Genomic DNA, 14,767 nt, shown 5'->3' with positions numbered 1-14,767 from the left:
GCAGGGTTGCCTGTCACACAGCAGCTGACAGCCAAACTGGGACAGGCACTTTCATATGGTTTATTTTGGGTAAAATCACATTAGCCTACTGTTTGAATAATAAATAAAAATGATGATGCACTGCCAAGTCAAACGGTTGCAAATGCTTTGGTCACAGTCTGGGACCTTGGTTTACAGAAAACACCAGAGTATAGGTTTATAAATAGAAAAGGCTAAACTACCTTGACACAGAAGCCGAAGTCCGTAGGCGCTCCGTGTATCTTTTTAGCTGATAGCAATGTGTAGACATCGCTGTCACTGAACTCCGCAATGAACTGGAGATGCCTTGGTTCCTTTGAATAGAAAAGAAGAAATGCCTCAAATCTCCACTTCATTCAGACTGCATTATTGTGTGCCCTTCAAGTCACAACCTCCCCCCCCACATCCACAAACAAACAAACACACACTGCAGTGCCCTCAGCCTCTAAACACATGACTGGGGTGGGCTCCTCTTGCATTCCACTGTAGACTTAAATTCCATTACAAATCCAACCGCGGGGGGGATCGGAGTAGAAATGTGAAAAATGCAGGGGTGGCCAGTGTGGGGACAGACGTTAAGTAAATAACCACTGTAACATAATATTGGCCAACTAACACGTACATCTTTGTGAGAAGCTGGCCGGTCAGCGTAGGGAAAAGCTAACAGGCAGGTGGTATACATGTGGGCAGCAGGTAGCCCAGCGGTTAGAGCACCAGTAACTGTATGGCTGCTAGATGGAATCCCTAAGCCAGGAAGGTGAAGAATGAGAATTCCGGTAACACCAGTCTGCAACACATAGCACACTGTGACTGTGGTAAAGGGGTACGTTTTGGTAAAGACATTTGCATCTGCTTAGGTCGTTGTGAACGCAGAACAAAGGAGATTGTTGTTTTAGCTGCAGTCTCCTTTGACTTGAGAGCTGGAATGAGGTTGGCACACTTCAACACAGTTGATAATGTTCCACTGTAAGTAGGCTGGTAGGCCTAAAGTATGTATATTTAGTGTTCCAGATAGGAACAAATATGTGACCAAAATGATAGGACCTTCCTTTATACAATAAGCACACTGTCAGGGAGCCAAGGCAAAGATTTCCCAGGTAAAGGAGCAGAGCACAAAGCCAACAATTGTTCAATCTGTGTGTGACCGCGACACACCATTCTCACTCTCCTATGGAAAGCCCAGGTAGCCATAGAGCAGGCGTCCATGTTGACTGATGTACTGGCAATGAATGCCTATGACATAAAAAAACATGCCAAACCCAATGTAAAAATTCTAAATCACCCCATATCAAATTAAAATAATGAAGTCATCCCAACTGTGAATTGTATTGGCATTGCATGCATTTGAGACTGCAAACCAAGGTCTATTCGTGCTTTAGTGTGAACAACAGGCCTACTGAGGGAGAGGTGGTTGGCTTGGCACACTGCTGTGCAGGTCTTAGCTCCACCTGTCAGCGGCGGGTGTTGAGGGCTCAGCCATTGGCAGTGACATGCCAGCTGACCTGAGGGGAAATCTAGCTCAACCAGTTCCACCGAGCAAACAGCCAGGGAGGTACAACAGGGAGTAACAATGGAGCTAGCTACTCCTCTACAGCGCACCACTCTGGTACACACGAACACATACAGGCTTATTAAATGAGCACCCTGGAGCCGTATGCAACACCAGCTCAATTCTGCCCTTAAACATAGTTGCATATGCTTTAAAAACAAATCTAGGCTTGAACACGTCTGACTAGACATGAATACATGCTTACATTAGAGGCACACCTACAACTAACCTTGGAGGTGCCCTTGTTGGAGAGGTATAGACCTGACCTCCTCAAGACAAAGTAGAACTTCTTCCAAGACTTCCTGCCTTGTTCTTTGGCATGGAGGTGCCCATGGATCTCCGGACAAGTGCTCGAGTTGAGAAATGTCTGTCGGGCAGAAAACAGTCCTTCAAAACCGCAGCAGAAACTCTGAGGGAACGGTTTCCCCACACACAGATGATGGTCTTAGATTTATTTAAACGCAATAACGAAATAATCTCTTTTGAAAGTGATTTTTTTTGTCAAGACCAGGTCTTAATGTAATCTGTGTGCGGGGAACGTGGTCTGACTCTTCCACGTTCTAGTGTGGATACATGTACAGCTGTAGACCGCAACAATGTGTACCTGTATTAGCTGAGAATGGTTCATCATCCCGTTGGTTTCACTTGATATGGACACCATGTGATCTGGGAAAAAGTCCTACCGATATGAAAACAACATCAGTCATAACAACATCAGCTATCAATTACAGAATATTTAGAAAACAGGCAGTATATTGTACCTGAGTATCACACCATTTTCTTACCAGTGGTTTATTGAAGAATTCATATTTGGCATAGTTTTTCCGGAAATATAAGCGGCTGTCTGTTTCCATTCCCCAGCCAGACAGCACCTCCATAACAGATTCATGGTCTTCTATGGTTCTTTCTGTAAAATGTGTTATGGTTCTTGTTAAAATGCTATTTAAAACAATGACAAATTGAATTGAACACAAGCAAGAGACATGTCAATATAAAGGCCACAAAAAGCAGGAGGTAGAGGACATTTAGTCAAACCTACAGTACCAGGTTCCTTCATTGTCACAATACCATATCATCCAATACCAATAAACTTAGCAGAACATACTTAAACAGAATTGTAATTGAAAAGCGTGTATTACAATGGATTTGTTTATAATTACAACTACATTTAAACTGAGGTTTAAAGTTCATAAACATCTTAACAGCCGAGGGCCCACATTGTGCAGTACAATGAGAACATTAAAAACATTACACTGTGCAGATTGATTATTAAGCCCTTTATAATTGGAGATATATTACCTAACGTGGGAGTTACAGTAGAAGTCCTGGAACTGCTAGTGTTATTATTATTTCAATGCGTAATCAAACATGACCAAATTCCTTCAAGCTCAAATGAATATAAACTGTTGGTGTTATTATTATTTCAATGAATCATCAAACATGACCAAATTCCTTCAAGCTCAAATGAATATGAACTGTTGTAATGGAAAGCAGCTGTTTGGAGGCAGTCTTCTGGAATGTTGCATTGCCATGAGGTTGCCATTCCCATAGTATGACCACAGTGGAGGAAAGGCAGGCCACTGCATGGTCATCATACCTTAATCTTGCTTAAGGTTTATTACAGCCAGTAAAGCCATGTCTGTCTAGTCTCTTTAGTGACCTCTTTAACACTGGTTTATATATGCAAAAGAATGTGCAACTAACAGTCGTGTACTTGGTCAGGCAGACACAAGACAGCACAGGTATGACTAGACAGAGCCCGTTTCTGGTTCCACCTCCTGTATGTGTATTTACTTATTAATGTATGCAAATACACTAAGTACATTATGCAATGTAGGCACACAATATAAAATAAATACCTGTTACAGTAAGAAACTCTGTGCCAGTAATCTTTACATTGTTTGCATTATCAGACATAATATCCCTATATTCAGATTGTTGATTTTTATTCATGTTTTTGTTCATTTATTATGTCTACAAGTGTATTCATAATTTTCTGTCTCTGTAATAAAAATAAATTATGTTTTTTTCTCCTTTCGTCTGATGTTAATATGTTAAATCTCTGACCCCAAAGTGGCATTGTTGTAGATGCACCAGGCTAAGCGTTCATTATATTAGCTTTTGTAGTCATCACGTTAGCAAGAAAAAAAAAAGGAATGGCACAAGCAGTTACCAGAGGAAAATGAAAGCAATCAATCCAGCATGATTTAAATGGCAAGTGGGTTTTGCATCCATCAAACACAGAAAATAGATGTCTGAAAAGCAGAGATCCTGAGGTGAACTACAAATACTACAAAAAGGAATCCCATTTTGTCGCTAAAAAGTAGCATTTCATCTCAACACAAGCACTGCATTAAGTGCTGAGGGGGCTTACGGAATGATCATGAATAATGCAAGCATTGCACATCTAGGTTGAGCAGCACTTCATTCCAAACTCAGTGAAAGCAGATGCACTTCAACTACTTGTATAATAGGAGCAGAAGCTTTATTTGGCTTGACCACGACGATGAGTGTGTCAGGCCAGTGATTGTCACAGGAGGTTCAAAGGGCTTGAAAAGGTTAAGAGCAACTTCTCTGTCCGCGTCCCAGATGCCACCCTATTCCTCATATACAGTGGTTTTGTATCTCCACCGGCCTGGTCAAAAGTAGTGCACTAAGACAGGGAATATAGACTGCCAGTTGGGCAACGCCTGTGCCCGCATAGAAATACTGAAAAGTTAGTATTTTCTGTCAGTACACCCTCAGTGGGGCTGGCAGAAATCATAAGCATCCGGTTTTCAGAATGCAGAGGAAGCAGAGTTAAAGCCTGAAAACCATAAGTATGATATTGCATGGCAAAACAGATGCCAGGATGCCTAGCAATGAAGTACCATAGCACTTGAAATGGTTGTCCAAAAATACTGGTTCGCAGGTTTTCGAGTAACCCTTATTAGAATTCTTCAGATAGAGAATAAAACTGGAACCCAGATTTATTGCAGTTAGATTTTTATAGCCTCTTTATATTGGCAACAAATATGAACCCGTTAGCATTATGGTTCAACGTAAGGAAACAACTGATTATTAGCATAGAGGTCATGATTTAGCAGACATGTTTCTCATGTACAATCTTAAAATTCTACAATGACTTTCAGGTTTGATTTTTCTTTGGTTCATCTTTTCACCATAGTTCAATTAAAATGATAGAACATTTCTGCAGCATCATACTGAGTAGTGAGTTCTCAATAATACTTCACCAAAACATTTAAAGACTGCAGGCAGACTGTTTTAAGGCCTTTACTCAACCACGTGAATGACAACAGCACATTTCTGGCCAAATGAATGCTTAAAGCCTTAATGAAATAAAGAAGAGAACAGCTGGGGAAGTTATTCAATTTACAGTATGTGTGAAGAATGTTGCTGAGAAAGGGTTCGGCTGCACCAGTGGAAGACTGCAATACAGTAACTGTTGCTGAAATATTCACTCTTTGCTAATCCACTTATGGTATCTTTTATACTGCAAAGTAAGTAGTATTTTTTGTTGAGGTAATACACTCGCTGTACGGTGCCCATCGTTATCATCACCATCACACTGTAATTACATGAGGAAATCAGGTCTACTGTGTTTTTTTTTTTAAAGAGGCCTGCGTTCATTTGATAATACGTAAAAAAAAAAAAGCACTTTATTGCTTCTCCTTGGATAGAATAAAGATTTCTTGAATAGAGTCCTTACCTATGCCTAGATGGGAAAGATGCTCAAACAGAGTCCAGCTGTGGTCATCAATGCAATGATTCTTAAGGACAAACAGCTGGCATATGTCCCGGGCAGTGATGTCAGGTGGAACCTCTACCGCTCGGCTGGTATTGTCCTCATTATACACTTTAATTACCTGCAAAGAAACACACTGACATGACATCTGTACCAGAGAAGCTTGAGCTTGCTTTATGTGTGCATATTATATAGTACACTTGATATACCGACATCAAATATCCATCTAAATTACAAACAGGGAAAGAAATGTAGGTTTAGGACTTCCAAGTTCTGTACATTTTACCGGATACAAGGTACGTGACATCACATCTTTAATGCTAGCCCCATAATCATTTAACACACATAAAACACCACCAAACTGGACCAAAAGTTGGTCAGTGTGTCCCTAACAAAGTGCTGCGTAGCATACGGCTCAAATTAGATTTACCCCTTTTCAGCTACCCAACGAATCACAGCAGGTATAGTCCCGCGTTAAAAAAGAAAAGCTCATGAGAAGCTCAACTGTCATGCAGTATCAACAGAAAATAAGCTACCGACAAATCCATCCAACAACATCACAACTTACCCCTCTGTTTGGAGACGCGCGGACGTGTGCGTCTGAGCTAACTCTGCAGCCTACGTAGGGCTGTGTGCACAGCATTGTAAACCAGGCTTTGGGTAAGGAACATGGAAACCTGCATCAGATAGTCAAACAGTGCAGAGCCAAGCAGAACAGAGCTGTGAGTCAGTGTCGGCTGGGAGGCAGAAAGTAGAGCTCTCCCTCCGTCTCTCTCTGCTAATTAGAAAGAGCTGCCTCTGAGCACAGCGTTTTCCTGACTCCACAGATATATGTCACCGGGGCTCTGGCCCAATCACCTGCAACCTTTTCCCCAAGTAAATGAGCCCAGGCTCAGCCTGCTCTGCTCCGCACACCCCAAGAGGAGGGAGGGGGAGGAGGAGGGGGGAGTCACAAGGCTCGCTCCCCCTCCCTATTCACACAGCCATGGCAAGTCGAGGTTCTCAGCATAAAGCCCTGCAGGAGCTCGAAAGCAATTACAAAGGTGCTGGTTAAATGTAATGCTAGTTGGGTCAACTCTGTCTATAGTCCACGGGGGTGGGCGGGGAGAGGGGGGAGGGAGAGGAGCACGGTAAAGAGCAACTGGCCGCCTCTTCCTGTGTGTCTGGGTCTCTGTGCCTTAGTTTAAGGAGGACCTGAGGGGCAAGACGGAGAGAAAGGAGGTCACAGTGTTCCAACAGGGCTCTGGGTTAGTACCCTTAAGGAGCCCGCAGCCAATCATAACCTCCAGCTGTGACATCATCAACCCTCAATGAAGGAGACAATCGTGTGTTTAATCAGTCAGCGGCGAGATTTACAGGACAGCAAAATCCCCTAAGGATTCACCTTCGCAGGCATCTAACAAAAAGCCAAGGGACTGCATTACTGGGATTACTTCAGCAGGCAACGATGCCGAGCGAGTAGTCCGGTCGGACGGACAGGCTCATGCTAAGACCCTGTAATCATCTTTACACTGCAGCAACGCTAAGGTCACTTACATTAGAGCAGAAAGATGATAATGACCTAAAAGCCAGGGGCACTTACCGTATACAACATGAACACTTTAAAGGCATTTACAAGGGTAGAATGAAGAGGAAAAATAAATATGTAGAGTGTGAAGGAGACTCTAAATCTGTGGAAAAATCTTCAATGGAGGATTCCAGTCTTTTTCTGTGTCAAAGTCACTTTCCTTATTTCTTGCCCAATCAAATAAAAAAACAAAGTTTTTAATTAGGAACATGGCCGGGTGTATCAGGAGTGAAGAAGCATTTAGTCATTACATCTAATGACAGCGGCTTGAGGTTTGTTCCTCGATACAGATACAATGGAAAAAATGCAGGATTTCTTTTTCTACTTTTGCGATAAGAGGATAAATTGAATCCCTTCTTGTATGGACTGTGTGACAGAAAGCACTTTGTATTTGTTTGCTAATTATGAATATAAGAGCATGCTGAACTTGCATTAAATGCTACTGAAGTGTTATGCATACTGCATGTATCAGAAGTTGGTGATCGGATAAGCTAGATATACACTGTGCATATCTCTTGATTAATATCTCTGTCTAAACACATTAGAGAGCTTGGACACATATTTGATGAGGTACTTAAAAATCCACTCAACACTCAAGAATAATGCAATCCTTTAACTTGTCCTCGTTTGATGTTCTTTGGTGAACTATAGTCTTTTAAGATATACAAGATTTCGAAAGCAAAAGTTCACAACTAACAGAAAAACAAAGTGCATATTATATAGTTAATTATAAATTCCAGTCTTTACAATTAACAGTCTTTTTAATTGTCTTTTAAATCATCCCTTCAGATCTAATGATATGTTTTTACGTAACTCCTAAAATTAAAATATTTTATATCTTTGGCCTTTCAAATGGGCTCCCTTTGATTATGAGGGCAATGGGAAAGAACTATTGGCTAGGATAGTCAAAATACTTTTTTTAATTGTCACTGGTCTATTATAGGGATGTGACACACGGACAATTTTACTTAACAATAAAACTGGAATTGTCTTATTGGTTATAGTTTAAATGATAAGAAAGAAAAAAGTGATTTGGCACATTGTTGTTTTCGTATCACAACAGTATCAAAGCACACTAGACTAAATTCATGATCGAGTTTTCGTACTGCACCAAATAGGTAGGCTTGCAATTTGGCAAAATGTTGTATGATTATTAGACTAGCTTTAGCTTAACTATATTAACGTTCTCTTGGTTTGATGGCGTAAATACAGATGTATGTAATCAGAAGAGATGATGAATACTTTAACATGCATGACTTTGTTGTTGTGTCTCTCCTCTTCTAAACCCACCCCTCCCCCACTGCTATATTCTTCTCTTGTGTTGTAGACAGTTTCAATACAGTGGCTGATACATTGTTCATTTTGTGTCCTGCTTATGTCACAGCTTTGTCGCATTAGGTATTTGTAATTCTTTTGATTATTGAGACCTGTTAGTGATAATTTTGTTTAAAAAAAAAGTGTAAAATTATATTAATATTTAGAGAAAAATATAGATTGGCAGTTGTCGAAATAATTCATGCTTTTGACAATATTTTGGAAAAAGCAATTACGGGCTGTATTTGTCGGGGATGGTGGGCAAGCATTTACGCAACTGATATTTTAATCCAATAGTTGCAAGTTCAATTCCAGCAATAGGCAAGACATTTTGGTGGGTCAATTGTGTTGTTTAGACAGGCAGTCTTTCCTGTTTTTGTAACCTTAACCTTCATCCTTAGCCTAACCTGTGATGCCAACCTTCATCATAACCCTAACGCCAGTAGTGATGCCTAACCCTAACCTTAAGTTAACCTTTTCCAACGACCTTAGATGTTATTCGTAACAAGGCATTTTTTATTTTGAATCGATCACATTAAGGACTAACACAATAGCGAAACATTAAGGAGCAACGTAATAGCAAGCCATTAAGGACCAATAGCACTGGGGATATGTTGACAGCGAAGGTAATTGCATGAGCTTTTGCATTTTACTATTATGTAATGATAATACTGAAAGTAATCATGGTTTACAAAATAGATCCATACTAACCTAATTACAGACAGGTAAGGCTGGTTTAAACGATCACTGTTATAATCAACTCAGCCTTGTGACTTCACGCATTACATTTCCACCCACATAATATATAAATGAGGACAATCATGTTTTACACCGCACTATGCCTTTTTTGTAACACACAACACCACAACACACACACAAAACCAACCAACACTAATGCTGCACACTCTTATGTGCATATGGTAATTGTTTATAGCATGTTGGTTGCTTGAACTAGGCCTGAAATGGTTACAGTATCCATGATAAATCACTTGGCCCAGGGAGTCAAATGAATGGCGAGGCCAGATAAAATGCGGCTGCTTTCTGTATCAATGAGCACAAAGAGTTGCATTCATGTAGCCACGGTGCTCCAAGCGCAGACTCCAACTGTGACTTCCAAACTCCCTTTCTAAAGTGTCATAATACTAATATATAGTCATTGTGGTTCCTTCGCAGAACCTTCCCTAGAAAAATTGATAGTCTTAAGCTACAATTTTCTGCCCCCATTTTTAAAATTTTTTTTTTATCAGTGACAACTTAAGCCTCCTGTTTTCTCTTCATCACACAATGTCAAAAGATAAGCCAAATATTACAACAAAATACCAAAGTGCATTTCAATCCAAAGTAAATGTGATGTGTCCTGCGATTAACTTGAGATAATGACAGTCGTTCTGGAACCGGGGATGGGGTTGAGGGAAATAGAAGTTGGGCAACAGTGATAATAGTGATGACAGAGCTAAACAGTGCTACAAGCCACGAACCGGCACTAGCAGCAACCCAATTACTAACCCCTGGCCTTCAGCGGCCATTGTTGGACATACACACAGTACAGAACTCTGTGAGGAAAGGAACAGGATGTCCTGAGTTTCAACTGAGACAGGAAAGGAAAATCCAGACATATGCACTGGCCTAAATATAGCGTTGTTTGGCAAAGCATAGAGTGTTCTATAAGTCGTCTTTATCTCAAGGACAGGACTGCGGACACCGGTTCACCAATTAGTGTGGACTAGTTTTACCTTGAACTCCACTCCTCCAGCTGCAACTCAATCTGTGAGTGCCACGGCAGTGTCCTCAGCCCTGGGCTCTGCTGAGCAACCGCCATGCATCCACAGTGCCTCTCACTATAGCAGAGCACTGGATAAGCTCAGAGTTATTAGCTCAGGTTACTCCTCCACATGCTTGGACTGGATTCTTGTCTGCACACACCTGGGCCTGCACGCAGTCTCTCTCTCCCGCTGCAGTCACCTAGAGGTATTTTAGTTGCACACTGTGCAGCAGTCTGGTCTATAGTTCTGCCACGTAATGCCATTTTCAGTGTCGGTTCAATGCTTAAATTAACAACAATTCTTTAGGTAATCATGACTTGAAACCAGTAATATTGGAATATTTTATCCTTAACAATGGGAACTCTGAGGGTGGTTTAACCAGGAACAACCTCACATATAACCTTGAAAAGGCTCACATTTTAGCTATTGTTATTGTCACTCAATAATAGGCAGTTATGGACCCAAATCTAGAAACATTCCAAACCACCTCTCGATTCTTTCACGAGTCCTCTGTACCTTTGGAAATATGTGGACACAACTGCTTGTCAATGTCAATCATTTGGAATAAGTGCTAAGACCACAAATGTGTATCGTTTGGTTGTTGCTGCTATTATACACACACAACAGATCTATGGTGGTTTTCCACTGAAAAATTAAGGTACACAAACTTAACAAGAGGCTGTCTACCCTCAGAAGAAAAATGAACCATCCGAAAGATGGGACAAGCATTCTCACCTAAAAGGCCTAATGAATGCCTTCAGCCAATAGCTTATGAAGATAAGTAGCCAACAATAGAGAAATCTAGAAAGTTTGAAATACCAGTAATTGATATTCAGACATTGGATGGATTAAAAAAATCTAACTACCGGTAGTAGGTTAACGGAGTAATTAAAAAATACAATGATGCACATTTTTATGAACATATTTATATTTGTCCTTCAGGCAGTTTATCACAACGTGGATTGTTGTCTATTTTGCCCAGCTCCAGGACATCCAAAGGCTGCCATATACAGTACTGTACTCGGGGCACTAAAGTAAAACACATATTGTAAATTAATTTTATGTAAATAATATGACGACTAACAGGAGTGAAAGATGTAAAGGATGAAGGCAAAACTACTGCTGGTCTGGATTTGAGCTACTGTATGGGTTTCTATCAGAACTCCAGGCCAAAGTGGTTAGATGACTAAACCAATTTTCCACACAGTGTTTCACTTCTATGTTTTGTTAGCAGTTAAGTTGAATCCAACTGTACTATAAAACTAACACTCCAAGGATAGAAAATAAATAATTTGCTAAGTTATGCACAGGACGGCGAGAGAGGAAGGTGCAGGCATGTTTCCTACCCGCTTCTGAAGACAAAGTGGAGTAATTGCAGGCAAGGTAACTCTTCTCGCATGGAAGTTCATGCTCTTTTCTTCAGTATAAAACAACTAAGCTGACAAATATCCATATATCTATTTATTATTTCAGAAAAATATAACATGCAAACATCGAAATATTCAGAAGCCTCCCTATTTAGTGAGTAGAAAGCATAGAATGAACGTTGTACGGCAATCGACAGTGAGGTCGTGCACGCTGAGTGTGCACAACTTAGAGACAGAGAAGTCATCTCTGTTCAACAAACTCCTCCTTTGTCCTTGAAAATGTAAAACATTTTTTTTCCGCTTAAAGAGACTTTATCAAGCCACATACAAGTCTTGATAAAAATAGTTCCAAGTAGGACTATAGTTCCAACCAATTCAGAAGGTCAAAGAAAGACAGCTCAAATTACGAAAGTTTATCACAAACCTGAACAGGTGAATTGTTTAGTAATGTCTTTGCCCCTTTCTAACAACAACAAATTATACTATTCATAGCCAGCAAATGAAACATTATAATTTTTTTATGAAAAGGAAAACTTGGACGCTAATCGATGGCCTAGTATCCTTGACACTTTTTTTCCCCCTTTTACCAGAACAATACACAGTCATGTTTGTACAGTATATTCAATGATATCATTGTAATTCAATCCTAATCAAGCTGAATCATAGACATGTTGTCAACATTATCAAAAATGTGAATTATACTATCCAATCACATCTGACATTCTTTTCCATGTTCAATTCCTCCTAATTTGGTATTTAAAAAAGCATGTAAGGTGCGGATACAGGTAGAGGATAACAGTCCATCTCAAAGACTGGGGGAGGGGAGGCAGTGGGGAGACTGAATTGTGGGGATTAAAATAGCTCTACACCAAGTTGTTCCCATAGCCACAATTGCTACAATTCATTATCCACATCTGTTTTACTGTAAGTTTGAACAAAGAAGTCTTTATGAAATGAGAGCAGACTGCTACAGTCTGCATTAGAGTTAATGATGGAATAATGGAAGTTACTCAGTGGTCTGATAAAGACACACATCAAAAAACCCAGGTCTTCAATAAATGCTATTGATGGGAAAAGACGATATGGCCTAACTATACTTCTGATTATTGTTCCTGCTAATACACCTAAACTAAACTAAAAGTTTAAAAGAAAGAGATGAACATGGAATTGGACAAGGATGAGTGTTTTCATTGTGTCAAATTAAGGGCCAGCAGAGACATTTCCTTAAACAAAGGAGACTAGAAACATCCAAGACTGACAGATGTCGTTTGATAAATCCTTGTAATACATTTAGCTGGGACCTATAATGGCTCACAGCTGAAAAGGGCTCAGAAATGCACTGTTAGATATGCACAAACCAGATCTCTGAAAAACATTTTAGTACACGCAAAGCTCAATGTTTGAGCCAAAACTCTATCAATCTTAAAATGTCAAGCAGAGACAACTTCAGCTGAGAAAATAATCCGCTGACATTACAAACGAAACAAAGAGACCACAAAAAATGTCCTGTATTATTTAACTACAGAGCTGAACAAATATTTAACCAACTACATTATATGGAATCAAATCTGTATACATTCAAATGAATACTACATGTTTTAAAGATGACGCTATCCGGTATCATGTACATTAATGCCATTCAAAAAGCATGCAATGTGCATTACCAATGTGTACGGGTCTGACAATGAACACAGCCGGCAGACTATATCTACACAAACTGTAGCAGCGGGAGAATTCTTTGCACACTCCTCACAACTTCCTGTCCTCCCAGACCAGACCGGGGGTGGGGGGGGTGGGTGGGGTCAGGCAGCAGTGACTGTCATACATCTTCCCTCCCATGACAACAGAGGAGGAGTCACAGCAGAGCTCGCTGATTATCTGGAATTACAGCACATCGCCTTGTGAGACCACAGACAAGCAGACGCCACTAGTTATCATAAAGCACCGAAAAATGAATTGGAATTAATAGAGGCACATTGATAAGGGAATATCTGCAACTCTCATAACAAAGACAGCTACACACACCGTGTCCTTGACCAGGGCTTGATTCAACCAAGAACCCTCCACAGGCCCTGTCGAAGCAGGACAGCAGGCCTGAGACTTGCCAGTCTGCAGGGATTTCTCTCGCACTCACTCAGACACACACACACACACACACACACAATCTGACCCCACATGACTGCCTGCAAATAAAACAAGCTGTCAAATGCAGGTTTACAATGATTCATGAATGCCTTTGTTAAGAGGTATGGTGCAGCAGACACAAAGTTAGCATTGTATTCCTGTCTTTCCAACAGCACATTCAACTAAACTGTACAGTACCTTCAATGTGATATTGCCTGTCCATGGTACAGCACCAGAGCAAATGTTTTGTGCAATGTGTTCACATGAACCTCCGCTCCTCTTTTTCTACAGATAATCTCTGCCAGACCTAAAATCGTAACAGCAGAAATTGGCCTGCAAATCAAGTACCCAAGGTATACGGTTGTTGTGATATGATAAATGGATCCTGTCACATTCACACCAGACATACAGATGGCACAACACAATACTGTTTGGGGGGGGTGGGGGGGTCTGTCTGTCTGTTGAGAGGCAATGCAAAGTGTCCTTCCACTCTCCCAGTCAGGTACACCTTCAAAAAATGTTTCTGGAACGCATTTTGACATCTACAAGGTTCTTTGTTTAAACTTGCCTCTAAGAATCTGTGAAGTAAATATTACGCACTTTCTAATGGCTGTGAAATTATGATATGTGTGTTAATACCACTGTTATTCTGCAATTATAATAACATGCATTTTCACCGCAACGTAACGAACAATAATAACATAAGTCTGACAAACTGCTCCTTATCACAACACGACAATAGTTGTGTGATGGGACAAGTTGCTTTAAGTGAAGAGTCGGATTTACCCAATATCGGGTCTTGTGACTCTACACAACTGTGTTCCCTAATGTGCCTAAATATTATACCTTGACAACCTGGGTAAACATGGCATGGATTGAAGGGATTTGACCTAGCCTATAGCGGGCCCTTCGTAGCCCTTGGTAGGAGCTATGTCTCTGGCAGTGCCATTGGGTGTCTGACTTGAGGTCACACTCCAAAGTGCACATGTATTCCATTTCACAAGGCAGTCACGTAACTGGCTGTGATATGGCTGACGGAGTAGGACTAGTATAAGAAATACACTGATTCATGAATTCCCCTTATTGCCACATCTGCCCCGAATAACCAAGCTAACAGCCAGGGACTGCACAATACCACATATTCAAGATTCCAAGGGGATTTTGATTTGACATTGCAATTTTATTTTGAGTGGAGGAACTTTGTATTAGTCATGGAAACAAAAGTAAACAAAACGTTATTCACGAAGAAGATGACGAGCATGTTCTAACCGAAAAATATTGGCGATTTGGAGCAGATAAAGACGACTAGTGCAAATAATG

The 14,767-nt window shown here is 40.6% G+C and overlaps 1 protein-coding gene across 6 annotated transcripts in view; it reads right to left on the bottom strand.

Annotated features, from left to right (window-relative positions):
• grb14 (growth factor receptor-bound protein 14) overlaps positions 1 to 14,767 on the bottom strand; it is a 36,288-nt gene that overhangs the window by 7,232 nt on the left and 14,289 nt on the right. For 4 of the 6 annotated variants that reach the window (XM_020054976.2, XM_010890878.3, XM_020054979.3 and 1 more), the window contains exons 3-7: positions 5,277 to 5,433; positions 2,353 to 2,474; positions 2,172 to 2,246; positions 1,797 to 1,934; positions 222 to 332 (exon numbers count right to left, since the gene is read on the bottom strand). In XM_020054976.2, coding sequence (XP_019910535.1) covers positions 222 to 332; positions 1,797 to 1,934; positions 2,172 to 2,246; positions 2,353 to 2,474; positions 5,277 to 5,433 — 603 coding nt within the window. Of the gene's footprint in view, positions 1 to 221; positions 333 to 1,796; positions 1,935 to 2,171; positions 2,247 to 2,352; positions 2,475 to 5,276; positions 5,434 to 5,880; positions 11,250 to 11,302; positions 13,041 to 14,767 lie in introns of those variants that run through there. The other 2 variants (XM_020054978.3, XM_010890879.4) reach the window with 2 other exon arrangements.

This window comes from Esox lucius, chromosome 16, assembly GCF_011004845.1.
Source record: "Esox lucius isolate fEsoLuc1 chromosome 16, fEsoLuc1.pri, whole genome shotgun sequence".
Taxonomy (NCBI): Eukaryota; Metazoa; Chordata; class Actinopteri; order Esociformes; family Esocidae; genus Esox; species Esox lucius.
The sequence above is the reverse complement of the archived record's forward strand: the minus strand, read 5'-3'. Positions and strand labels throughout refer to the sequence as shown.